The 26,722-nt window shown below is 42.8% G+C and overlaps 1 protein-coding gene across 1 annotated transcript in view; it reads right to left on the minus strand.

Annotated features, from left to right (window-relative positions):
• The window catches only part of MPHOSPH8 (M-phase phosphoprotein 8), a 36,716-nt gene extending 10,546 nt beyond the window's left edge, over window positions 1–26,170 (minus strand). The window contains exons 1-9 of the mRNA XM_011976535.1: window positions 25,863–26,170; window positions 16,622–16,777; window positions 11,196–12,044; window positions 9,856–9,955; window positions 8,121–8,378; window positions 5,892–6,017; window positions 5,723–5,811; window positions 3,141–3,281; window positions 1,493–1,579 (exon numbers count right to left, since the gene is read on the minus strand). Coding sequence (XP_011831925.1) covers window positions 1,493–1,579; window positions 3,141–3,281; window positions 5,723–5,811; window positions 5,892–6,017; window positions 8,121–8,378; window positions 9,856–9,955; window positions 11,196–12,044; window positions 16,622–16,777; window positions 25,863–26,072 — 2,016 coding nt within the window. The 5' untranslated portion in view covers window positions 26,073–26,170. The remainder of the gene's footprint in view (window positions 1–1,492; window positions 1,580–3,140; window positions 3,282–5,722; window positions 5,812–5,891; window positions 6,018–8,120; window positions 8,379–9,855; window positions 9,956–11,195; window positions 12,045–16,621; window positions 16,778–25,862) is intronic.
• Between the last annotated feature and the right edge of the window lie 552 nt (window positions 26,171–26,722).

The following is a 26,722-nucleotide window of genomic DNA, read 5'->3' on the forward strand; positions in this document are numbered from 1 at the left end:
CAGAGGTGACATCTACACGACCCAATACCCAACCCCCTCCATCTGTGCCACCTGGGCCCCCAACTTAGGAAATGGGGTGACCAGGCATCCCCTCCAGTTACCAAGCTCTGTGAATTGTACCTCTTACCAAGTGGCCAGCTCACCCACTCCATCCCTCCTGCCATGACCCAGGTACAGACTTCTGTTATTTCACATAACCTGGAGACAACAAGTCTGCAAACTGTCCTCCTCCCAATCTATGCCCCTTCTGTACTACGAAGCATTAAAACACACAAATGAAAACCCTCGAATCTGATTCCACCCTTCTTCAGCTTCAACCTTGCTGTGGCTCCCCAGGGCCCTCTGGACGCACTCCCTAAGGCTTCGCATGAGCAGGCTTCTGTGCCCGCCCACCTCTCTCATGCTCTAGATGCATCTGCATGGCTGCAGTTCAGGGTGCACCGGGTCATCTGTCACCAAGATGATGCTTTGAGAGGCCACCACTGCTCCACATGAGACAACCACAGTCCTAGCTACTCGGGAGGCTGAGGTGAGAGGCACTTGAGCTCGGGAAGCCGAGGCTGCAGTGAGTCATGATGGCGCCACTGTACTCCAGCCTGGGCAACAGGAGGAGACTGTTTATGGGCCTCGTGCGGCAGGAGGACAAGAGACAGGTGGTCCGGGCCATCAGAAGACGGTTCACGGTGAGACTGGATGCCAGGTGCCCTGCAGACCCAGGGCCTGGCTGTGCTCTTTTGCTTACTGGGGACAGAGGCTGGAATGGGCGCTGTGGGCAGGCTCCTGCTGGGCTCAATGGCTTACATGGAGCCAAGCATCCCAGGGAGGAAAGAGGACAGGTGCCCACGGGGAGCTGAGCTGGCCACTGCTGGCTGGGTGTCTGGACCTGCTATATCCTAATAGCATCCGGGGCCAGGAACCCACAATTGCTGCAGAGGAACCAATCAGACCGTGCAGTGTCCCCAAGACAAATGCCAAACGGTCGACCTTTCTTTCAAAACCTGTCTGCAAACCACGTTCCGGAACACAGGAACAAGCCCGAGGCGACAAATTCACCAACATCAAATGAGGAACACAGAGTGCACGAGCAGCTCCGTCCCACGCCCAGGCCTGCTCCTTCCAGGCCGGCAGCCTCCCTGCTGCTCCAGCTGCAGCCAGAGTGCTCCCTCCCTGCTGACTTGACTGCCGTTTAGGATACAGTGTGGCACCTGCCTCATCCACCCTACAGATTGCCAGGGTCCCCAAGGCCCAGCTCGGAGCACTTCCCTGTGACCTCATGGCTCTCTGTGCTGTTCTGATCACACCACTGCCCGCTCTGAGCTCACTGCTGCCCTGCCAGCCCGCTTCTCCTCCTCCCCTGCAAGTGGCTGGACTCCAGGACTGTCTTGATACCCACTCTGTTCTCAGGCCCCAGCACAGCGCCGGGCAGTGGCAGATGCTAACACAAGCACCTGCCAAGGTACTGAAGAAGGGACAACCCACAGGAGGGATTTACCTTCATCAGTGCGGTCTCACCATTGCTCTGCTGGACGTTGACAAAAGCTCCCGCTTCCAAAAGAATAGCCACTGTTGTTAAAAAGTTCTATGAAAAGAAAAACAAGCAAATTTAATTCCCCAAATTATTTGAAAGACAGTTTTCAGATATTGTGAAATTCTTAAGTCATCAGGAAGAATACCCAGCAGGTTCTATCACAAGTGGTTGTGGGTCACAGCCTTGCTGTGGGGCCGCGGGGGTGAGCCCTGCCCCACAGAGGCCCAGATTTCGCCACTCACTGTGCTGCCAGCAACCGCTACCGAAACGGAATCGCTAGCTCCAACCTAAGAACCTCTACATATAAATCCTTTAAAAAGATAATATATGGGAACTTTTCAACTAAATTATTAACCAAAAGGAATACTAATACCATTGGAAAAAATTTTAAATTATTTAAGATGAAAATATTAGTACTTTAATCAAGCATTTTAATATAAATTACTTCTAACGAGATAAATCACATTTTGAAATGTGATTACAATGCACTACTAATGATAAATCCATTCATTACATGTCACAGATCAAATGAAACATGAAGTTAAAAAGTTCCTCCAGCTGGGGGTGGCGGCTCATGCCTGTAATCCCAGCACTTCAACCGAGGTGGGAGGATTCCTTGAGCCCAGGCTGGGCAACACAGTGAGACCATGTCTCTACAAACATTTTTAAAACTAGCCAGGTGTGGTGGTACACACAGGCCCAGCGACTCGGGAGGCTGAGGCAGGAGGACTGCTTGAGACCAGGAGTTCCCAGCCACAGTGAGTTATGATGGTGCCATTGCACTCCCCTCTGTGCCACAGATGGAGACCTTATTTCTAAAACGAATTTTTTAAAAAGCTATGGGACCATGTGATGGCTGAGCACGGTGGCTCACACCTGTAATCCCAGCACTTAGGGAGGCCAAGGCAGGAGGATCGCGAGGGCAGGAAATCAAGACCATCCTGGCTAACACAGTGAAACCCTGTCTCTACTAAAAATACAAAAAACTAGCCGGGTGTGGTGGCGGCGCCTGTAGTCCCAGCTACTCGGGAGGCTGAGGCAGGAGAATAGCGTGAACCCGGGAGGCGGAGCTTGCAGTGAGCCGAGATCCTGCCACTCACTCCGGCCTGGGCCACAGAGCGAGACTCCGTCTCAAAAAAAGGAAAGTGTTATTTCATAATATAATACGACAATAATAAAATACTATTAGAAAGTAGAACTGGAGCAGACCAGGCGCAGAGGCTCACTCCTGTAATACTAGCACTTTGGGAGGCCAAGGCGGGTGGGTCACTTGAGGTCAGGAGTTCGAAACCAGCCTGGCCAATATGGCAACACTGTCTCTACTAAAAATACAAATATTAGCTGGGCGTGGTGGTGGGCACCTATAATCCCAGCTACTAGGGAGGCTGAAGCAGGAGAACTGCTGGAACCCGGGGGGCAGAGGTTGCAGTGAGCCGAGATCGTGCCACTGCACTCCAGCCTGGGGGACAGAGCAAGACTCTGTCTTTTAAAAAAAAAAAAAAAAAAAAAAGCTATGTGGCCGTGTGATTGCTGTATTTCACTACCAAAGAGGTCCTCTCAGTCCATCGGCAGGAATGAAAGCTCTGAAACGGATGCACGAGAAGCCACAAACCTTCTCTGCGGCATGAATGAGGGCGGTGGTCCCGTTTTTCTGCCGACCGTTCACTTTCGCGCCTTTTGTTATGAGGAGTCGCAGGAGGTCGTCCTGCCCTCCCGCGGCGGCAAGCATCACCAGTGTCATTCCACTAGAATCCTGTGTTGGTTTTGTTAAATAAAAAACGTGTTAATCTTTAGAACAATTTCAGAACCAAGTCTTCTCACTTGAGATGTTTCAATGTGAAATCACTAACGGGCATTGATTTAGGCATCTACTTAGGATTTTCGCTAAAATATCCCAACCATTATAAACGAGTAGCTTTTAGAATATTTTTTCACATACCCCAACCATCATAAACTAGTAGCTTTTAGAATATTTTTTCACATATAAATGTTTGCATAAAATTTTACGCTTTCCTCTGTAGGCCTACCTCGTTTCACTGAGCTTTGCTTTACCGAGCTTCACAGGGACTGTGTTTTTTACAAATTGAAGGTCTGTGGCAACCCTGCCACAGGCACGTTTGTTCACACCAGTACCCCACAGCATGTGCCCATTTTGTGTTGTGTCAGCCATTTTTAGCAATAAAGTGTTGTAAATTAAGATATATAGTTTTTTTAAAAGATGTAATGCTATTCACAGACTACAGTATAGTGTAAACCTAACTTTTATATGCACGAGGAAACCAACAAATTTGTGTGACTCGCTTTATTCCAACAGTCTGGAACCAAACCCACAATATCTCCAAGGAATGCTTGAATTTTTTTTTGTTGGTGGTGGTTTTCTTTCTTTCTTTTTTATTGAGACAGAGTGTTCTTATGTCAGCCCAGGCTGGTCTCAAACTCCTGGGCGCCTGCCTCAGCCTCGAGTAGCTGAGATTACAGGTGCACGCCACTACACCCAGCTCTCATTTTTGTATCTTCTTTGATTTTGTTTTGTGTATGAAATCCTAAAGGTACATGAAAAGTTTGTACCATATAAAATGAACAGTGAATTTCTGGGGGGCATATGATCAAATTTTCTACCTAGAAAATCCAAAACAAGTAACTTAAAAACTAGAAGAGAATTTCATTAAATGACTGGAGTCACACATACATATGTGTACAAAGACATCCATAGCTTTACCATTGACAAGCAACCAGTTAGAAAACAAAATGTAAATGAAAAAAGACTAATGACCATAATAAAACATAAAACATACAGGCATACATCTAGAAGAAATGTGCAATGTCTATATGAATGAAAAACCCATAGAACTTTGCTTAAGGGTATAAATGAAGAGCTGAGTGATTAGAATTACCATGTTCCTGGACAGAAGAGGCAAAATGTAAATAAAAATGCCAATTCTCAATCTATATTATTTCATGCAATTTTAATCAAAATCCCAATAATTTTGTGAATTGTAATCCCAAAGGATTAAACCTAAAAAATCCACAGTGAAGCTAAAAAACTAAAGAAGAAAATATGAAAATATTTTCTAAGCAAGACAAGATACCCAAAAGCCATAAATGTAAAAGATCGACAGATACAATTGCCTAAAAATAAAAATCTTCAAGCAATACAAGACTCAGAACACAAAACCTAAAATCTAGGGAGAAAGGGTCAATATACTTCCATTAAAAAATCCATACGTGGCCGGGCGCGGTGGCTCAAGCCTGTAATCCCAGCACTTTGGGAGGCCGAGACGGGCGGATCACGAGGTCAGGAGATCGAGACCATCCTGGCTAACACAATGAAACCCCGTCCCTACTAAAAATACAAAAAAATTAGCCGGGCGTGGTGGCGGCGCCTGTAGTCCCCACTACTCGGGAGACTGAGGCAGGAGAATGGCGGGAACCCGGGAGGCGGAGCTTGCAGTGAGCCGAGATCCGGCCACTGCACTCCAGCCTGGGCGACAGAGCGAGACTCCGCCTCAAAAAAAAAAAAAAAATCCATACGTATCAGTATGAAACACGCCAGCTACAACAGAGAGATGGACAGTTGTTGGAAATGGGGCAACCATCCAAGAAACACAAATGGCCATAGGAAAATGGTCTCACTCTATGCTCTCGGAATGGCAGAGGGTAAAACCACATACAAAACAGGTAGCCATAACCAAACCAAACCAAACCATCACTTTTGGGGGGGTAAGGGGGTTGGAATTAAAGGGACTATAATTGTACATTTATAGGGTTCTGCAATTTTTTAATTTTACAAAGTGAACGTGTATTACTTTTTTTTTTTTTTTGAGACAGAGTCTTGCTCTGTTGCCAGGCTGGGGTGCAGTGGTACGATCTCAACTTACCACAGCCTTGACCTCCCAGGCTCAGGTGATCCTCCCACCTCAGCTGCCCAAGTAACTGGGACCAAAGGCATATACCACCATGTCCAGCTAATTTTTGTATTTTTTGTAGAGTTGGGGTTTCACCATGGAGCCCAGGCTGGTCTCCAATTCCTGGGCTCAAGCAATCCTCCTGCCTCGGCCTCCCAAAGTGCTGGGATTATAGGTGTGTGCCACCACACCCAGTCTTTTGTAATTAAAATAAATGAAAAATTAATTTGAATTCTTTCAAGAGTTACTTTCCATTTTCCTTTCATGAGATTTTTCAAAGACATATTACCTCTTGGTCCAGGTTATATTCTTCATTTGAATTAAGTGCAACTTTTACAGTAATATAATCCCCATTTTTTACAGCATCCCTTAACACATCTAAAATGAAAGGAAAGATAAGTTAGATTTTATAAATCTAGATTTGTGAAAGGGATTTCAATATTTCCAAAACCACTCACTACTTGGAATTGCATCTGCTGCAGCAAAATTCTCATCTTTCCCATCAAGGTGCTTTTGGAAATCTTCTAACTTCATCCATTCCAACTGCAGGTCCATGCCCAGACTCAGAATCTGCTGCCTGCCATCTGGAACACACAATGGCCTTGTTAACGTACATTTGTCTTAAGTATAAAAAACCCACAATGTTATGAAATTTGTGGTGTCTTAATCAAAGCTCTATGTATACTTTTCACACAAGTCACTGTATAATGGGGTCTTTTAATTGATAAAATCCCCGACTTTCTTTGGGAAGTAATGTGAACGATTCACACTGAGAAGCCATGGTACTCCGAAGGCATGAAGATAAATAGGTAACCTGTCATTGTAAAATAGCGAAGGAGGAATTTTAAGACTAAGTAGCTGAAAGGAAGGAGGGATCAGGGATCTGGTAAGAGGAAATACAATCCTAATGTGACTTTTCTCCCTTACACCATTCTTCTTGGACATACACTGCTTCCCATCATGTACAGATAAAGCTGTTCTCATGTGTGAGCTACCCCAGCATGTGAGTCAAAGGCACTGCTTATGGATCCTTCCAGATTCACTCGTGCCCCTACATCTGGAAGCCTTCTGCTCCCACAGTGCCCTGACCCACACCCAACTCCCTGTGAGGTACTGCTAGAGTCTTCTCCGACAGGACCCACAGGCACAGGAACATCGAGGACGTGTGTGTTCAGCCTTTATCACCACAGCAATCACAGACTTCAGTGCAGCTCATCTGGGAGTAATTCACAATGGTTGTTTTACAAGTGAAAAACAAATACTTGATGGTAAGAGTTAAAGGATTTTCACCTGAAACCAATTCCTCAAACTATATAGATGACATTAAGCAGATGGCCTTGCCACAGAAATAAAGTCTGTAAAACATATGCAATAAAGAAGAACTTTTCCAAAGCCCTCAACTCAAACTAACACTTCTGGGGGCGCGCCCAAGATGGCCGAATAGGAACAGCTCCAGCCTCCAGCTCCCAGCGTGATCAAGTGGGCTTCATCCCTGGGATGCAAGGCTGGTTCAACATACGCAAATCAATAAACGTAATCCAGCATATAAACAGAACCAAAGACAAAATCCACATGATTATCTCAATAGATGCAGAAAAGGCCTTTGACAAAATTCAACAGCCCTTCATGCTAAAAACTCTCAATAATCGGTATTGATGGAATGTATCTCCAAATAATAAGAGCTATTTATGACAAACCGACAGCCAATATCATACTGAATGGGCAAAAACTGGAAGCATTCCCTTGGAAAACTGGCACAAGACAGGGATGCCCTCTCTCACCACTCCTATTCAACATAGTGTTGGAAGTTCTGGCTAGGGTAATCAGGCAAGAGAAAGAAAGAAAGGGTATTCAGTTAGGAAAAGAAGTCAAATTGTCCCTGTTTGCAGATGACATGACTGTATATTTAGAAAACCCCATCGTCTCAGCCCAAAATCTCCTTAAGCTGATAAGCAACTTCAGCAAAGTCTCAGGATACAAAATCAATGTGCAAAAATCACAAGCATTCTTATACACCAGTAACAGACAGCCAGCCAAATCATGAATGAACTCCCATTCACAATAGCTTCAAAGAGAATAAAATACCTAGTAATCCCACTTTCAAGAGCCAAATCATGAATGAACTCCCATTCACAATAGCTTCAAAGAGAATAAAATACCTAGTTTTATTAGACTAACCTCTCTGGTTTATTAGGTCCTAGTTATAAACATGTATGTACACTTTTTAGTACTCCTCCCCACCACTACTGTAGTCTGTATTCTTCTTCTCGACCAGTTCCAATGTCCTCAGGACAGCATTTACAGTATAATCTTATTTAGTGTTATTTGCTACAACATTAAAAGGATAAAATACAAATAAGTTTATATTTGATAATTTCCTGAAAGAAATCTATTAAATAGTAAGATATAAAATGGGGCTGCCAGGTAGGAGTAGGTAAGGTAGAAAATCAGAAATCTTTTAATTCCATACGTGCTGAGAACATTATAGGAACTCAGAAAAATTGTTTGATCCATTGAGAAGTCACAGAATGACCCGTCTTCAATATACAATGTTATTCAGGAGATCCAAATAAACTCTTTACTCCATTATTTTTTTATCTTGAGATCAGAAATATAGACAGAGAAGAGTACAGTAAAATAATACGGTGCACTATCTTGAAAAATCTGCAAAATGATTCCAGACTCACCCGAATTCTCCTCTGCTGGGCACACGCTGTCTGAAGCCTCCTGATCGCCTTCTGCAGCAATGTATGCCCAAGTGTCCGTTTCGTCTCGGGTGTTCCTCCTCTCTTTAAGTGACTGTTTGTTTTCCTTGGTTTTGTGATCGTCTGTGGTTTTAAAATCCAGTGGTATTTCTTCCCTTTTCCGATTATTCTCAGAAACATCATTTTTTTCTTCTGGAGTTAATTTAAATAAATCAAATGCATTTCTGATTTCCTTAAGTGCTAATGAAAACATTAAAAGATAGTTAAGTATGAGTCACAAATTTGTTACATTCAAAAGAAAATCTAAGTTAGTGTTAAAGCAACAAGATATTTTCTTTTTACTAACATCCACCTAGCTTATAAAGCCTGGTCTGATTTACTGTCAAAGCCAAAAAATCGTTTCAGCTGGTCTTTCTACTGGCTGCTCAGTATTCAGAAAGGATGTCCAGTGTGAACGGCTGTTAAGCAGATGTTCTGAACTACTCACCTGCAGTTGTGACAAAGGCCTACTGAAGGCGATGAGTCTCAGTGATCCAAGTCACACCAGCACCTTTCCCACAGCTAAAGACATCAGACTGTCTATAGCTGGATCCTGAGGCTTGCACCAAAATGGTTTCTGGTGGCAAGTGAGGGAAACAGCAGGGTGCCAGAGCACTGCCCGTGTACCTGGTAAAACTGTACCTGATGCTACCAGCTTTTAACTAAAGAAAGTGGGAAGAAAACGGGCAGACACTAGACCTGACATTAGAAATAACCCCAAGAAGAAGAGAATTAGGATGAATTCTATTATAAACTCTAGGTACACAGCAGACAGGTTTTGTTATCAGGGAATATTGAAAACTGGACTCTAGTGAGTACCCTTATGAATGGGACAAACAGTCGTTCCATTTAAGGCTATATGTTCACAGTAAAAACGTATCTAAAACTGACATACAAGATACTAGGAGGAAAAAAGGTTAAGAAGGCCAGGTCCAGTTTTACAGTATTTTGAACCTCTAGTTATTGACGAACAGAAGGCATTGAAGATTTTTGTTTTGCTTTGAACAGCAATCTTACAGCCACTTTACGTGGGACCCACTGAAACAAAGCCACTGCTCCTGCCACTTCATTCAGCTGCCTCCACTGCCAAAACCAGCCTAGGCTTAGGAGAAACTGACTTGTAATATTACTTCAGTTACATTCAGCTTTCAGTAAGAAAACCCAAGGAAAATCATTCATCTCTTAGAACCACTGTTTGCCAGAAAACATGTGTTCCAAGTACTTTTGCTACAGAAACTAAATATTTATCTGCTAGGGTTTATTCAAACACTGTAATGGTGTTTTTTTGTTTGTTTTTAAGAAATATAAAGTATTTGTTCCAATATTGATATATATTATGGATTTTCTATTATGGTCTATCTTGAAGTGATCCAAAATGCATATTCAATATTATATTTTACACAAATGACACAGACTTACTTATAATGAATATATTAAAAGGTATGTTTTAAAATTTAGCATCTGCTATAAAAAACACATTTATTTTTCTACCATAACTGATTTCCTGTCTCAGTAATTCTAATCTGATCCCTCATCATATTAAAAAGGAAAAACAAGGTGAAAATAACGGAAAAAAATTATATGAATTTTTACATAATAAATGTAATAAATGTAACTGGTTAATTATTTGTATATCAGACAGCAATGTAAATGGTAAAACGTTAACATTTACACTCACTCTTTAATCCTTTTGGCTCTTTTCTGCCTTTTTCTTCCTTGTCAGAATCGTGCCTTTTCTGATATTTTTCTTTGGATTCAGTTTTTTTGGTCTCTTTGTCCTGAAAATGACATGATATCCAAACAAGAATGATAAAGAGTTGACGCTGTATATTTATTTGAGAACCGGAAAATACAGGTTTGTGGCTTCAGGGAACCACCCTTGTGTACTGTGGTACATGATCACTGATCATTAAATCCTCTCACACAAAAGAATTTTGCTTCCTCAGTCAACCATATGATAATTCACAAAATACCAAATTCAAAGCCCAACACCAGTTTTCCCACCCTCTTTTAGGAATTTTATTTAGAAAAAAAAAAGGAAATTCGAAGAAAGTTTTCCACCCATAGTCTTAACCAACCATGACTATTTTACTTCTCCATGTTCCCCTTCTGGTCCTTGTACTTTTACATGGATAATCTTTTTTAAAATTCATTTTTGTTTACATTACACACATATTTTTACGACTGTGTTCACACTGATGTAGGCTCTTCTTCTCCACTGCATTGTCTGAGTTGTTCTATTTCGCTACACTGACCTCATAATATTTCAGTAGTTCTAATGGTCCCCAAGTTGACATATCAATGTTTCCTTAACCATTTCCCCTATGGCTAGAAAGTCAGATTGCTATCCATTTTTCACTAATGAAGATAATTCTGCCATGAATAACTATGTATGCACAGTTTTTCCTTTAAAATGATTTCCTTAAAATAAATTCCCAAAACTGGAAATAATGAATGAAAAAATGATGTTCTTTATAGCCCTTGATAAATACTGCATATATAAATACTCTCATAATTTGGAAAATACATCCATTTTGCAAAGCCATATAAAAATAATTTTTATAATGGGACAAATTCTCTATTAAATACGTTTTTATAAGCGTATTTAATTAATTAAATTTAATTAAAATACTTGTTGATGTACTTTGTGTCCTATTATTTAATAGTGGTATACTCAAGACAACAGGGGAAATGACCAAGTAGGATGTGAAAAACCAATAAAATAAGCTGATGAAGCTATAAACCTGAGTATACAATGCTCCATATATCATCTGAGTACCTCTAAAAACCATCCTTACTTGTTCACAAATTAGCCTTTAATTTTCTAGTCATCATCATTCTAAGAGAAACAAACCAGAGACTAAGAGAAAGCTGCGGTGTCCAAAAGCTGGAGGATCTTCATTTATGACCGCCCACAGTCATCAACACTTTCTTACAGCTTGGCTGCTTCCCTTTCTTTGCTTGTGAAATGTCTTGACCACTCAACATGGGTTTTCTGCTGCCTTCCGTGGCCCTTACCTCCTCGGCTGAGTCAGTGGACCAGAAGCCTCTCTCTTCCCCGCTCAACCTCCAGCCCTTTGGCGTCTGGGCAGACACAGGCATCAGCTTCTCTGACTCTGCAGCACTTTTGCCTCTGTCTTGATTCCTCTGCTTCTTAGGCACAGTTTTCCTCTCTAAGAAAGCGTTCTTGTTCTCGAGCTTCCTGCTCTCTCTCGTGTCCTCAGCCTTTCTCGGGGTCTTCTTCTTCCTCCTGCCTCTGACGTCGGTGTCCTCCTCAGCACTCATGGCGCTGTCTAGCGGCTTCTCAAAGCCATGCTCCAGCCCTGTGTCCTGCCCTGCTCTCTCTCTCGCAGTTTTAGTGTTTTGTTTCTCTTCTCTGCTGTCGGAATGTAGCCCTTCACTGTCATCCTCTGGAAAGGCAGAATCATTAAGTACACTTGATTCAGATTCCACCTGGGACTCGACACATTTTTCTTTTTTTGTTTTTCTATTTTCTTTGGGATCTTCTCTTGTTTTCGTCTTTAAATCTCTTATTTCACCCTTTTTAACTTTCTTTAATTCCTTTGTTTCTTTTACTTCATCTTTTTTAGGCTTTTTGGACTCCTTTAGTTCTTCTTTGGCTTCAGAAATTCTTTTCTTTGTCCTTAAATCAAAAACTAAACTTTCCAAGGAGCTCTCCAGGTCTGATTTGGACTTGTCTTTTAGCTTCCCGGCCTTTGCTTTTTTCTTTTTCAGATCATCTGGGCTCTTCTCTTCTCTCTGCCTTAATTTTTTCTTTTTCTTCTTTGGTGAAGTATCTTCTTTTGTCTCGCTTTGCTGATCGCTATCAGAGTTCGCCTCAAAGATGTCGTTATTTAAGGACAGTCTCTAGAAAATACAAAGAAGATTAAAATATTCATAAACATATTGATTTTAAAGGTTTTGAAAAGTAGTACTAATGAAATTTGGTAAGAATATATTTTGTTCCAAGCAGAATCTCAACGTCTTAAAACCGCTTACCGAAGCTGAAATCGTACGCTGCCTCTATCTCTGACTTAGCAAACAGGTCTTGGCAGTGAGGGCACGTGTGAGTTTGGAAAGCAGGAGCGCACAGAAACACAGTGCTGCTGAGGGCCCAGCCCAAAGCAGGAGTGAGCGGACGCAGGTATGGTGGGCTGTAAATGATCTGAACCTCAACACTTCCAAAACCACCAAGAAAGTAATTTTTACAGACTTTCTTGGCTGCCAATAAAGTAGTTACCAATGCAAATACGAAACGTTTTCTAAGACCCTGGATCCCGGAATGTCCTTAAACTTGCTCCTACATTTGACAGTTATGTACAGAACAAGCAAGACTGCACACAAATCTTACTTCTCAAATTCATGTGTTATCTGAAATATTGCTTATGAAAAAATATTTTCCTATATTAAAATTGAAAAAAAGAAACTTAAGAATAAAGTACTTGTATAGACACAAAAACACTATGCAAAGTATTTTCAGTTCCCATTTCCCAAAACCACCGTATCCTAAATGACTTGGGGGTAGAGAGAAGGGATGGAAACGATAGCTTTTGTTTGTTTGTTTGTTTTACAAGACAGAGTCTCATTCTGTCGCCCAGGCTGGAGTGCAGTGACTTACTGCAACCTCTGCCTCCTGGGTCCTGGGTTCAAGCAATTCTCCTGCCTCAGCTTCATGAGTAGCTGGGATTACAGGCATGCGCCACCATGGCCTGCTAATTTTTGTATTTTTAGTAGAGACAGGGTTTCACCATGTTAGCCAGGCTGGTCTTGAACCCCTGACCTCAAATGATCCTGTCTTGGCCTCCCAAAGTGCTGGGATTACAGGGGTGAGCCACGGCACCCGACCAGATATACTTTAAAAATGTCTTCCCTACACTGCCTAAGAAATGGACGCCACCAAGGTTAACGAGTGGGAATATGGTGGCACTGACTTAACCTTTCCAATCTCCCTGAATCACCTCATAAAAAACAAGACAACTAGGATAGCAAAACAAAACTCCCCGCAGACAGCGTTTGGTTTTGGTAAGTCCGAAGTCCATACCACGCAAGCCTTACCAAAACTAAAACAGTGGTAAGGCCCATGTGGTGTGGATGGTCACTCAGGGGAAGCGAAGGCAACGATCTGGAAAAGCCCAGGCGGGTCCTGCCTGAGAGAGCAGCTGCGGGGTGGGTCCTCATGCGCACTGGGCGAGGCAGGCGAGAAGGGGAGAGGTGGCTGGCCCCTCCCAGGCCCTGCAAAAGGGACCAGCGAAGCTCTCCTCAGGACTTCCAGGACCAAGCCACACAAGGAGGAAAAGCTGCTAGGATTAGATTCCAAACCAAGCAGGCCGAGAAGACAGAAATAAAAGATCAAAAAAAATTGTTTTAATTAGCCAGGCTGACTATGCTAAAAACAACAGAAGCATACCAAAAAGACACGTCTATAAAATGGAAGAGAAAAACAAAAACTTCAGAGCATCAGGAAAAAGACCCAAGTCACTTACAAGACAAATAAACTCAACTGGTCATCAAGAACAATGTTTTGTGCCAGATGATAATGGATTAACCCAGTAAGACACCTGAGAAAAGAAAATGTGCACTAAGGAATCTGCAACTGGCGTTCAGATAGAAACGCTGCCAACAAACTGTTAGGAAACAAAAGAAGTCGTGAAGACTGTTCTCCGGAGCCTTCCTACCACAGAGGGGGGTGGCACACTCTCGCACGCACCCCTGCTGGGGACTGACGCTCCTGCCAGAGTCCATACTTTGAGAAGCCCTGTACTAAAGCATGAGCTTCAGATAACCAAAAATGACTGGACAGACATCACCATAAGGACTGGTGGAAAGCACTGATTATGTATTTGCTTCTAGGACTAAGACTGAATGAGAGTTGTAAGAGAGACTGCAGTATGCGTGACTAAATATTCTAACAAGGTACAGTGTATCTAGAAAACAACAGGGAGACGTGGTGAGAACGTATTGAAGGAATATTATGCTTGCTGATTATAGTTATTAAATGGGAGTAAAGGACAGTATTTCAAATTAGATATAGAGGGAGAGAGAGGGCAGGGAGAAGATAGGTCCCAGTTAATTTCTAGTTTTATCCTTCAAACCACAGTAAGTATTTTACATACTCAACAAAACTGCATCAGCAAGGATGGGGGAACCCTAAAACTGAATACAGGCAGACAAATGAACCTGTTTATAAAATTGATAACCACACAGAAAAAAAAATTCAAGTAACTTCTGAACATTAAACACTGCATATATTCTAAGAACAAAAAGAACTGCAAATAAATGTGGAACTTTATCAAATAGGTTGATAAACAAATACTGTTTGTCATTCATAGTAGAAAGGGCACAGCAAATCTGAGGTTAATTTCTCTGTATTGTAAGATTTAGTAAATAAGGACATGCAATACTGTTGTGACCAGAGTTCTCCTGGTAGGAAAAGGGAGTACACACAGGTCTCTGTGGTGACACTGTGGTGACAGGCCGAGTTACAGAGGTCAGCATGGATCTGTTGAGGCTGGGATGTGCCACTGTGCCAGAAAAGAGAGCAGTGCTACCCTGAGAGGGAGCGCCAGGACACAGGGACTGGTATGAAGGGGTTCCCAGCTAAATGTGCAATAGTTTTAGCACCAATAGTAACATGTTGAATAAAAGCATCTCTAAGAATGTAATGGTGCCAAAAAAATGCCCATATTTGTTTTCTGAATAAAATATTAATAAAAGATTATTTTAAAGTTAGGGCAAAAGGCAAAATTATCAGTATATGGTACCATCTTTTAAAAGAAAAATCAGGTCAGGCACAGTGGCTCATGCCTGCAATCCCAACCAACACTTTGGGAGGCCAAGGTGCAAGGATTACTTGAGGCCAGGAGTTCCTACCAGCCTGTCAACAGAGAGAGACCCTGTCTCTGGAAAAAAGAAAAAAAATTTGCCAGGCCTAGTGGCATGTATCTATAGTCCCAGCTGCTTGGGAGGCTGAGGTGGGAGGATCGTCACTTGAGCCCAGGAGGTTGAGGCTGCAGTAGGCCATGATTGTGCCACTGTACTCCAGCCTGGGTGACAGAGGCAAGACTCTGTATTTAAAAATAAATAAGTGAGAAGAAAAGAAAAAATAATATATCTATGTATAACCCAAAGGCAGATCAAGCACAGAAAACAGATTTTACCTATCTTTCTCTAATTGGAACTGTTTAGGGGTCTGACCCCTATGAGACACTCCATGTTTACTCAAAAAAGAAAAAAAGCTAAAAATACTACAGTGTCGACAGAACAGTTCAGCAGAAGTCCATCAGTGTCACATAACATCACTCAAAGCTCACAACAGACCAGTGGCCACCTTTTGAAGACACCTGCTTTACTAAGGGATTGCTTCACTTACTAAACCATTCTGGCCCAGTGTATGGTAGTTATGCAGCAAACACACATGCTCAGTAAATGCCAGGCACTTCTGCTATTGCTATTATTATTATTATTAACAACGAATGCACACAGTCAAAACTAAAACTAATATTGTTTTGGTCATTTAAAAAAAGACCATGTATTTTAAAAAACATAGGTGAAACTTAAATTGTAGGGAGAAAGATCAACGTTCAGCCTATAAAATAATGAGAATCATTCTCTTAATGTGAGATATCTTCACTATATATAGTTCTTTTTTTTTTCTTTTTTTTTTTTTTGAGATGGAGTCTCGCTCTGTCGCCCAGGCTGGAGTGCAGTGGCACCATCTCAGCTCACTGCAAGCTCCACCTCCTGGGTTCATGCCATTCTCCTGCCTCAGCCTCCCGAGTAGCTGGGACTACAGGCGCCCACCACCACACCTGGCTAATTTTTTGTTTTCATATTTTCAGTAGAGACGGGGTTTCACCGTGTTAGCCAGGATGGTCTCCATCTCCTGACCTTGTGATCCGCCTGCCTCGGCCTCCCAAAGTGCTGGGATTACAGGTGTGAGACACCGCGCATGGCCAATTTTTGTATTTTTTAGTACAGATGGGCTATATAGTTCTAAGTTTTTTTTGTTTTTTTTTTAAAACCAGGTCCTTACCAGATAATTTGTTTTAACTAGCAGAAAAAGCAGGCATAAGACATAGGTTGATAATGCAAAATAAATATAATAAAATATACAAAATCTAGTTGTTCATATCATGGACGAACAAATGACAGTTTGGCATGTCTCTTTTTTCTCCACTTTTACCTTACTCTTAACTTAAAGGAAAGTATCAATATTCATCTCCAAACTATTCTTGTTTGTCAACTGCAACTGTAGGTTGGATACAGAAAGAAGAACCCAGCAAAAATCACTGAAAGCAGTCTGTGAGAATTGGCTACATGGAATTTACACTAAGGAATACTGTACACTTCATTATTTGTAAATCATTTACTACACATACTTAAAAGAGTTAAAATTTACAATAAATTTATGTACATAAAAACAAGTATGAGACAAAACATAGTACCTGAATATCCTTCCTGACTGCTTTGGCTTTGTTCTCTGCAATTTTCTTCCTAAATTCAAGAAGCACTTCTTTACAGTCCTCCAGGTGAATCTCGGGCTCCCAGGTATCGTCATCCGACGTATAGCCTTTCCAGCGAACTTTGTAAAGAACTTTACCCTGTTACAGAAAATAAAAGGAGGCAAATAAAGCAGATCACTAACTTGATTAAATTTCAAAAAAAAACAAAAACAAAACTGAGAAGACATGAACGAACTTGAAAATTGCTTCTAAATTGCATCTCCTGAGAAAAGTGGCTTAAGAAACAAAGTATCGACCAGGTGCAGTGGCTCAGGCCTGTAATCCCAGCACTCTGGGAGGCCGAGGCAGGCGCATCACCTGAGGTCAGGAGCTGAAGACCAGCCTGGCCAACGTGATGAAACCTTGTCTCTATTAAAAAATACAAAAAAATTAGCTAGGTGTGGTGGCGGGCACCTGTAATCCCAGCTACTTGGGAAGCTGAGGCAGGAGAATCGCTTGAACCCAGGAGGCAGAGGTTGCAGTGAGCCGAGATCACGCCATTGCACTCCAGCTTGAGCAACAAGAGCAAAACTCTGTCTCAAAAAAAAAAAAAAAAAAAAGATGGTGGTGCGCACCTGTAGTCCCAGCTACTTGGCAGGCTGAGGCAGGAGAATCATTTGAATCCAGGAGCCAGAGGTTGCAGTGAGCAGGGATTGAGCCACTGCACTCCCGCTTGGGCAAAAGAGCGAGACACCATCTCAAAAAAAAAAAAAAAAAAATTAGCTGGGCACGGTGGCATGCAACTGTGGTCCAAGTTACTTGGGAGGCAGAAGTGGGCAGATTACTTAAGCCCAGGAGACGGAGATTGCAGTGAGCCAAGATGGTGCCATTGCACTCCAGCCTGGGCAACAGGCTGGTGTAGAAAACGAGAGAGAGAAATGAAAAAAAAAAACCGTGTGTCATTGATCTGTTTTTCATAAACCAAAGACTGAAGTCCCATTCTGATTCCATAAAGCGATATGTAATTCTTGAAAAGCAATGAAAAATAGAAAAGATAGGAAGAACCAAATAATAAATAGATACTGGTAACAATTTGATCTGCTTCCTTCACCTGTTACATTAATACATATTTAGAATGTTTTTAAAACATTAGGATAATACTATAATTTTTAATACTGCTTTTTCACTTATGTATCAAGCACTTTTTGTTATAACTTTCCAAACGATTTTTAGTGACTTAAGATTATTCCATCATACAAATACAACAAAAAATACTACAAAAATGCTCCCTTTGTTACCAGGGTTGTTTAGATCATTTCCATTTTTTTTTTCTCTACTTATAAATAAAGCTGTAATATCCCTGTGTATCTCTCATTAAGCAGTTAGAATAAATTCCCAGAAAGGAGATCAATGGGGTAAAAAAAAAAACAGCCATTTCCAGGGTTGGTGGCAGCCAGGCGTGGTGGTAGGCACCTAGAGTCCCAGATACTTGACAGGCTGAAGTGGGAGGATTGCTTAAGCTCAGGAGTTCGAAGTCAGCCTGGGCAACATAGTGAAATCCCATCTCAAAAAAAAAAAAAAAGGCAAGCCATGTAAAGATTAAAACACACTGCCAAATGCCTTCAAGAAGAAATGCTCAAATTAACACTCCACCAGATACAAGAGTCCATCTCTCTACATCAGGGGTCAGCAAACCACAGCAGGGCCTGCCTCCTGTTTTTGCCCATCTTGTGATCTAAGAATCGTTCTGTATTTTTAAATATTAAAGGGAAATCAAGAGAATTACATTCATCAAGTGCTTCACAATGTGTCATGCACTGTCTAAATCTTAAATTTATTAGTTCATCATTAATATTTACAATATCCCCATGAACTAGGTAGTATTACTCATTTTATAGATGAGAAAACTAAAGCTTCTAGATAAAGTAGTCAAAGAGCACACAGCTAATGGGTAGTTCAGCTGAAATTCAAACCCAGAGTCTTACCCCAGAGCCTGTTTTTGTTTATTTGTTTTTTGAGACAGGGTCGCCCAGGCTGGAGAGCAGTGGCACGATCTCGGCTCACTGCAACCTCTGCCTCCCGGGTTCAAGTGATTCTCATTGCTCAGCCTCCCAAGTAGCTGAGATTACAGGTGGGCACCATCATGATCCGCTGAGTTTTGTATTTTTTAGTAGAGATGGGGTTTCGGCATGTTCAGGCTGGTTTCAAACTCCTGGGCTCCAGAGTTTGTCTACCTTGGCCTCCCAAAATGCTGAGATTACAGGCATGAGCCTCTGCACCCAGCCCATAAAATTCTTAACACAGGAATAAGTTTTCATGACTTTGGATTTGGCAATGTGTCTGTAACTCGGGACCTCAGTTTTTAAAATATGTTTTAATCACCTTACTTTTCTTCCTTCCCTCCTCTCTTACCCCTTAATTCCCTCCCTCTCTAGACACTCTCTTCCAGCAATGCATGCTCATCTAATTATGCTCTTGCTTAACGAATTCCAGAGGTTAGGCCAGGCGCGGTGGCTCATCCTCCTGCTCAGGAGGAGTGGCAAGTAACTAGGCTACCACCAGCGCCAACCAGACCTCCAGATGGGTGACTACCCAAAAGAGCCATCCAAACAAAGACGCACAGACCCTGCACCACTCCCCCACGTCTCCCATACCAAGCTGCCCTTTAAAAACCCTATAGTAATTTCTTTCTTTTTTTTTTTTTTTTGAGACAGAGTCTTGCTGTGTTGCCCAGGCTGGAGTGCAGTGGCGCAATCTCGGTTCACGGCAACCTCTGCCTCCTGGGTTCAAGCAATTCTTCTGCCTCTGCCTCCCAAGTAGCTGGGATTACAGGCATGCACCACCACGCCTGGATAATTTTTGTATTTTTAGTAGAGATGGGATTTCACCATGTTGGCCAGGCTGGTCTTGAACTCCTGACCTCAAGTGATCGGCCTGCCTTGGCCTCCCAAAGTGCTGGGATTACAGGTATGAACCACCGCACCCAGCCCCCTATGGCAAATTTTAAAATTTAAGATGTTCTTTGTGATAACAGTCCACCATCTTCTCAGTTTCGCTGGCTTTCTGGATAAATCCGCTTTTCTCTCATCAACCCTCGTCTCTTGTGTCTCGCTTTCGAGTGGCAAGCAGCCAACCCTGGGTTCGGCTACAGATTCTTTGATACGCCATCAAAAGCCCAAACAAAAAGAAAAAATAGATAAACTATATTTTATCAAAATTAAAAACTGTTAGGCATCAAAGGACATTACCAACAGGTGAAAAGATAGCACGCAGAATGGGAAAATATTTGCATATCATATACCGGATAAGGAATTAATATCCAGAATATATAAACACAACAACGAAAAGATGATCAACATCATTTGTCCTTAGGGAAAAATGCAAGTCAAAACTACAAAATGAGACGCTACTTCACACCTTTAGATGGCAAAAAAAAACCAAAAAGAAACAGAAAATAGCAGCATTAGTAAGGACGTAGAGAAATCGGAACCTTCTTACATTAGTGTTTGGAACGTAAAATGGTGCAGCTGCTATGAAAAATCATCAGGCAGTTTCTAAAACAATTAAACATTGAATCATCCTGTGACACAGCAATTCCAAAAGTAGTCCCTATTTTTCAATTCCAAAAGGATTCAAACAAATATCTGTACACCAGTGTTCACTGCAGCATTGTTCACAACAGCCAAAACGTAGAAGCGACCCGAGTGTCCACTGATGGACACATAAAGTGGGGTCTCCCCACACAGTGGAAAATTATTCAGCCCCAAAAACGATGGAGATCCCAACACATGCTACAACACAGATGAATCTTGAAAATATTATGCTACAAAACACAAAAGGATATTTATGATTCCACTTACATGAGGTACTTAGAATAGGCAAATTCATTGAGACAGAAAGTACATTAGAGGCTACCAGGGACTTGAGGTAGGCAGGATGGGTACTCTTCAATCATACTCACACTGCCCTTCAATCATTCAGCCATCTGTGTAAAAAGACCAAGTACCAGTACTGCTTAATGGCTACAGAGTCTCTGGAAAGATGAAAAGGTTTTAGAAATAATAGTGTTGCTTGCACAACTTGGTGAATGCAATGAATGCTGCTGCACTGCATACTAAGAAATGGCTGAAATGGCTAATTTTACGATATATATACATAACCACAATAAAACATTAATTACCTGTTGTGTCTTTTACCCATTTTCTTGCTCATCTATAAGAATCTCTCTAATACTTTTTAAGGCAATTAAATCTTTGTAATATATATTGCAAAGTTTTGCTTCTTCAGATGTCTGGTTTATCTTTTCTGCTTAATACCCAATCTCACTGAGAATCACGAATATAAAACCTGACTGTCAACATGAACTGCAGAGCACCATTCTAGCTACACACTTAACACTTGCCCGATTTTCTTCACACCACCACCAAGGCAATAAACTTTCCAAGCAAAGTGCCAAGAACTGCTCCCACCCATTTTACCCTTCAATCGTACCAATACTGCCCTTCAATCATTCAGTTATCTGTGTAGAAAGATCAAGTACGAGCACTGAGTAGAATCTGAACTCAAGAAATATCGGAAAAAGAACAGATTGAAAATCTTAACTTTTTTTTTTTTTTGAGACAGAGTCTCGCTCTGTCAGGCTGGAGTGCAGTGGCGCGATCTTGGCTCACTGCAACCTCCGCCTCCTGGGTTCAAGTGATTCCCCTGCCTCAGCCTCCCGAGTAGCTGGGACTACAGGCGCACACCACCATGCCCGGCTAATTTTTTGTATTTTAGTAGAGACGAGGTTTCACCATGTTGGCCAGAATGGTCTCGATATCCTGACCTCATGATCCGTCCACCTTGGCCTCCCAAAGTGCTGGAATTACAGGCGTTGAGCCACCACTCCTGGACTCAAAATCTTAACTTTTAAAGATAAGCCTGAAAAGCCTTAAAATTTTAAAATAATAGTTAAGAGTACATCAATGCAGTCTTATTGTTCAGCTACATTAAATGGGTGGGAAGATGGTGATTTTATCCATTGAGAATATATGCATATTCTTTCGGGCAAAATAATATACAAAAGGAAAACTATTGTATACAACTTTGTAAGAGCTTCTGTCTTCTGTAAAAGCATAATTAAAACTGAAGAAATTAAAGATGAGACAGCACAGCTAAGCTTGCATGAATGGGGGGAAAGAAAAGAAATCTTAGTCAATAGCATGCAGAACTGCCTAAAAGAAAGCAATATATTTGGTTTTAGAATAAACATCAGGGCCAGGAGCGGTGGCTCATGCCTGTAATCCCAGCACTTTGGGAGGCCAAGGTGGGTGGATGACGAGGTCAGGAGATCAAGACCATCCTGGCCAACACAGTGAAACCCTATCTCTACTAAAAATACAAAAAATTAGCCAGGCGCGGGGGTGCACACCTGTAGTCCCAGCTACTCAGGAGGCTGAGGTAGGAGAATTGCTTGAACCCGGGAGGCAGAGGCTGCAATGAGCTGGGATCACACCACTGCACTCCAGCCTGGGCGAGAGAGTGAAACTCCGTCTCAAAAAAAAAAAAAAAAAAAAAGAATAAGCATCATATGAAGAGTTATTATAAACAGCAAATGAATATGCTAATTTTATCAGCAACAGGTCATGGGAACAAAAATGATCCTTATTTGTGTGTGTGCATAAAAATGGTGGTAAATGCATTATTCAACATAGCCCTTAAAAACACCACTTTCAAATGGGCCAGACAAAAATGTATATAAACTGAAAAAAAAGACAAATAGATAAATGATTTAACAACTGGAGAATCGGGGTGAAGGTACACGAGAGTCTATCTAATTCTTACAACATTTCTGATAATTTTTAAAAAGCAGTGGAGACTAGAAAACTACCTTTTACATTAACATAGTTATTAATCTAATGCTAGTTATCAATGAAATTTGAGCTAATTGATGAGAAGGAGGATATTAAGAACAATTTTCAATAGCTCCAGATTTAATTTACTGATAATTGTTACCCTTTACTTCAACTGGTATGCTTCATTCATTCACTCATTCAACAAATAGTTATTGAACGTAGCCACTATGTTTCAGGAACCTTTTGAGTTTTAGGAGCATGGCAGTATACAAATACAGATGAAATCCCTGAATTCCATGTCCTTGTATGGAGTCATGTAAATCCAAAAAATTGTCCAGGGTTTTGCCATGTATTAGGAAATTGCATGATGGCCCTAGGATTTATAAATTTGACTTCAAAATTCCAGAAGTAGTCTATTTCTTGGTAGCCAAAGTTTCCTTTAATCAGTGAGCCAAACTAACAGGCAGGCCCCTATTCTACCAGATCATATACACTAGAGCAACAGTTTAAAATGTTTGTTAAAAATATAAAAAAACTGGTCTGGCACAGTGGCTCACACCTGTAAATCCCAGCACTTTGGGAGGTCAAGGGTGGAGGATCACTTGAGCCCAGGAGTTCAAGGCCAGTATGGGCAACGTAGGGAGACCCCATCTCTACAAAAAATTAAAATATTAGTCGCAGTAGAGCACACCTATAGTCCCATCTACTTGAGAGGCTGAGGTGGCAGGACTGTTTGAGCCTGGGAGGTCAAGGCTGCAGAGAACCATGATTATGCCAATGCACTCCAGCCTGGGCAACAGAGAACTTGTCTCAAAAAAAAAAAACAAAAAAGGAAATTAAGCAATATACAGTATTAGAATTTAATTTTCTGCTTACTCTATTACCCCAAATAAATTATAATAATTTGGAATAGTGGTGTATGCATGTATTTCCACAGTTCTTATGTTAATTATTCACACATATAGTTAGAATCAAGAAATATTACGAACTAGTAAAAAGTGAATCAATTCTAAGTGTTTCTGATTATAGACTCTAGACTAGACTATAAGGAGGCCTAACAAACCGCTAGCAGGGCCCTTAAGTTTGTCAATGGCTAGGTGGCTAACTAACCGGCTGGTTCACTCAGCAGTGAAGAGAAAACTGCCATAGTCCTGCTCCGCTAACACCTTTTGTATTAGTCCATTTTCATACTGCTACGAAGAAATACCCGAGACTGGGTAATTTATAGAGGAAAGAGGTTTAATTGACTCCGTTCAGCATGGCTGGGGAGGCCTCAGGAAACTTATAATCATGGTGGAAGGCAAAGGAGAAGCAGGCACCTTCTTCACAGGGTGGCAGGATCGAGTGAGTGCAAGCAGGGGAAATGCCAGACGCTTATAAAACCACCAGATTGAGACTCACTATCACAAGAACAGCATGGGAGAAATCATTCCCATGATCCTACCTCCACCTGGTCCCACCCTTGACACGTGGGGATTATGGGGAATACAACAAGATGAGACTCTGGGTGGGGACACAGCCAAGCGGTATCACCTTTAATCTTATAAATCACTCCTTCACAAGAGCACCTAAAAATACAAGAACTTGAATTTTAACTCACAGCACTAAAGCCTAATTGCCTTACACATATAAGTTTCTTAGTTTCACCCTCTTTAGACTGGTGAGGCTTTAGGTACACAATGCTTACAATCTTTGAGGCTGGCAAAATTAAACACTGTATGAATGAGAATCACCTTAATTCTAAAGATTTTTATCCTTGTAGCCAATTTTTTTTTTTTTTTTTTTGAGGTGGAGTCTCCCTCTGTCGCCCAGGCTGGAGGGCATCGCCCAGGCTGGAGGGCAGTGGCACAATCTCGTCTTACTGCAACCTTCGCCTCTGGGGTTCAAGCAATTCTCCTGCCTCGGCCTCCTGAGTAGCTGGGATTACTGGCGCTCGCTACCTCGCCCAGCTAATTTTTGTATTTTTTTGTATTTTAGTAGAGACGGGGTTTCACCATGTTGGCCAGGCTGGTTTTGAACCCCTGACCTCGTGATCTGCCCGCCTCAGCCTCCCAAAGTGCTAGGATTACAGGCATGAGCCACTGCGCCCGGCCCTAGCCAAATGTTTTTCAAATACCTCCTGCATGCCTAGTATTGTGTTAAATGCAAGTGATACAAAATAGTCTAACAGTGGCTCCTCCTTTCACCTCAAGGTGCTTACAATATGTTTGGAGAAATTATACATAAAACATTTCCATCTTTATTGCAATTAATAATATTAATGACATCAGATCTTAATTACTTAACTCCCCACAGACAGGAAAAGTTTCCCCTGTTAGCAACTGTGTATGCTGCAATTAATCTCGATATTGTCCGGACCTAACACAGCACCTGGCATACAGTAGTTGATTTAAAAAATGCTGAATGAATAGGCAAAAAAATGACACAAGGCAGCATATGACCAACGGGAAATAAGAGACAATGAAAAGAACACAACATAGAGAATGACCACCGTGGGGCCCTTTGGGTACCTCACATCCATCTACTGAAACAGATTATCTTCGTATTGTCCATGTTTCCCCTTGGATTAAAGGAGCCCACATAAAGCAGGAGAGGCAAAGAAAGAACGATAATGGCTTAAATGCCTTCATAGAGGTCAATACAAAAAGTGAAAAGGGCAGAGAGGAGAAGCAGCTCCTCCCTCTGCAGAGGTTAGGGTCAAAAAAAGCTTTCCCAGAGAACTACACCCCGAGGCCTTGGAAGATGGAGTAAGATTTCACCAGAAGAAGAGGGCAGAGAACTGTCCAGGCCAGGAGAACAGGAAACACCAAGGCATGGTGTCATGAATTTCAAGTATGTCTGTGTGGCTGCGATCTATACAACGCATGGGGAGGGAGGGATGATGCTGATGAGCTTATGAAGGCCTTTAAATGCCACCCTCTGGGTAAGATTGAGATTTTACTCCGAGGGCAAATGAAAATTCCGGAAGATTTTAAACCAGGGAGTCAGTTAAGGTTTTGGAAACCACTGCAGCGATGGCGAGGACAGTGGACCATGACGAGAAGCATTACTTCACTATCCCATCACTCCAAAGGGCAGCAGCTCCAACCACATGCCCCAACACTGGCGACTACAGAAGTCCTTCACCAGCTGCCTGCAGCCTTGTGATCACCACACACCACATCCCAGACTGCTTCGTCTTAGGCCAAAGCGATCCTGCAAAATTCGCTGAAGCTTCCCTCCCAGACTCGGTCCTAAGCGTGCACTCGGAAACGTCCCTTCGCTGTTCCCACGATTTCGCGAGCTTGCACTGAACTCTCACATTCCTCCCCTGCCCCTGTTTTGGGTCCGCCCGCGCTGTCTCCAGCTCGCGTCCTCCCCGTCGGGCCCGCAGCTCCCCGCCCATCCCGCGCCGCGGCCCCCCCACGTACCCCCTCGGTCTTCATGTCCAGGATCTTCTCCACCTCGAACACATCCTCGCCGTCCTCCTCGCTGTCGCCAAAGGCCTCCGCTCCTCTCGCGGCTGCGTCATTATCCTCGCCCACGACTCCAACTCCTTCGACTTCGGCCAACTCCTCCGTGCTGTCGGCAGCTGTCACAGGGACTGCGGTCACACTCGCTCCCTCCGCAACCGGCTCCATCTCGGCAGCTCCGCAAACCGCCGTGGAAAACCCGCTGCGACACACACACCCCAGCAGCTCCTCGCGTTCCGCGCTCGGCCCTACTCCACATCGGCGGCGTAACGGAAGCCGACCAATGGCGGGCTCGGACCCTAGAGTGACAGGAACAGAAGCCAGTCGTGGAAAGGCGGGCGCGGCGCAGCTACGCGGAGCCCGCGGGAAGCAGGTGGGCGGGGCAGGGAGGGCGCCCCGGGCGGAAGAGCGTCGAGTCGGCGTGTAGCTGTGGCGGAAAAGGTCGAGGAGGGGAGGGGAGCGGGCGGGGCGGGCGACGCTGGGGAGGAGGAGGGTCGTGCGGGCGGAGGGCGGCCCGGAGGAGCTGACAGTGCCTGATCCCGCGGCGAGGAAGCCTCAGGTGCGGGCGCCGGGAGGGCCGGAGCCGCGGACTTTCTAGGAAAGGGAGCCCCGCTGCTGCGGAAACCCCAGCCGAGCGGACCGGCCTCCCAGAAGTCATATAGGATTTTGGTGGGTTTTGCACGTGTGGATGATCCAATCAAACATAACTCACAGTGTTCGTATATTTTAATGAGTGTTGTTTAAAGACAAGGAAACGTAGCGGCCCCAAAAGCATCCGTTTTTCAAGTTCTAGCGCCCTTTGCGTTTTCGTTGAAAAT

This window comes from Mandrillus leucophaeus, unplaced genomic scaffold, assembly GCF_000951045.1.
Source record: "Mandrillus leucophaeus isolate KB7577 unplaced genomic scaffold, Mleu.le_1.0 Scaffold168, whole genome shotgun sequence".
Lineage (NCBI taxonomy): Eukaryota > Metazoa > Chordata > Mammalia > Primates > Cercopithecidae > Mandrillus > Mandrillus leucophaeus.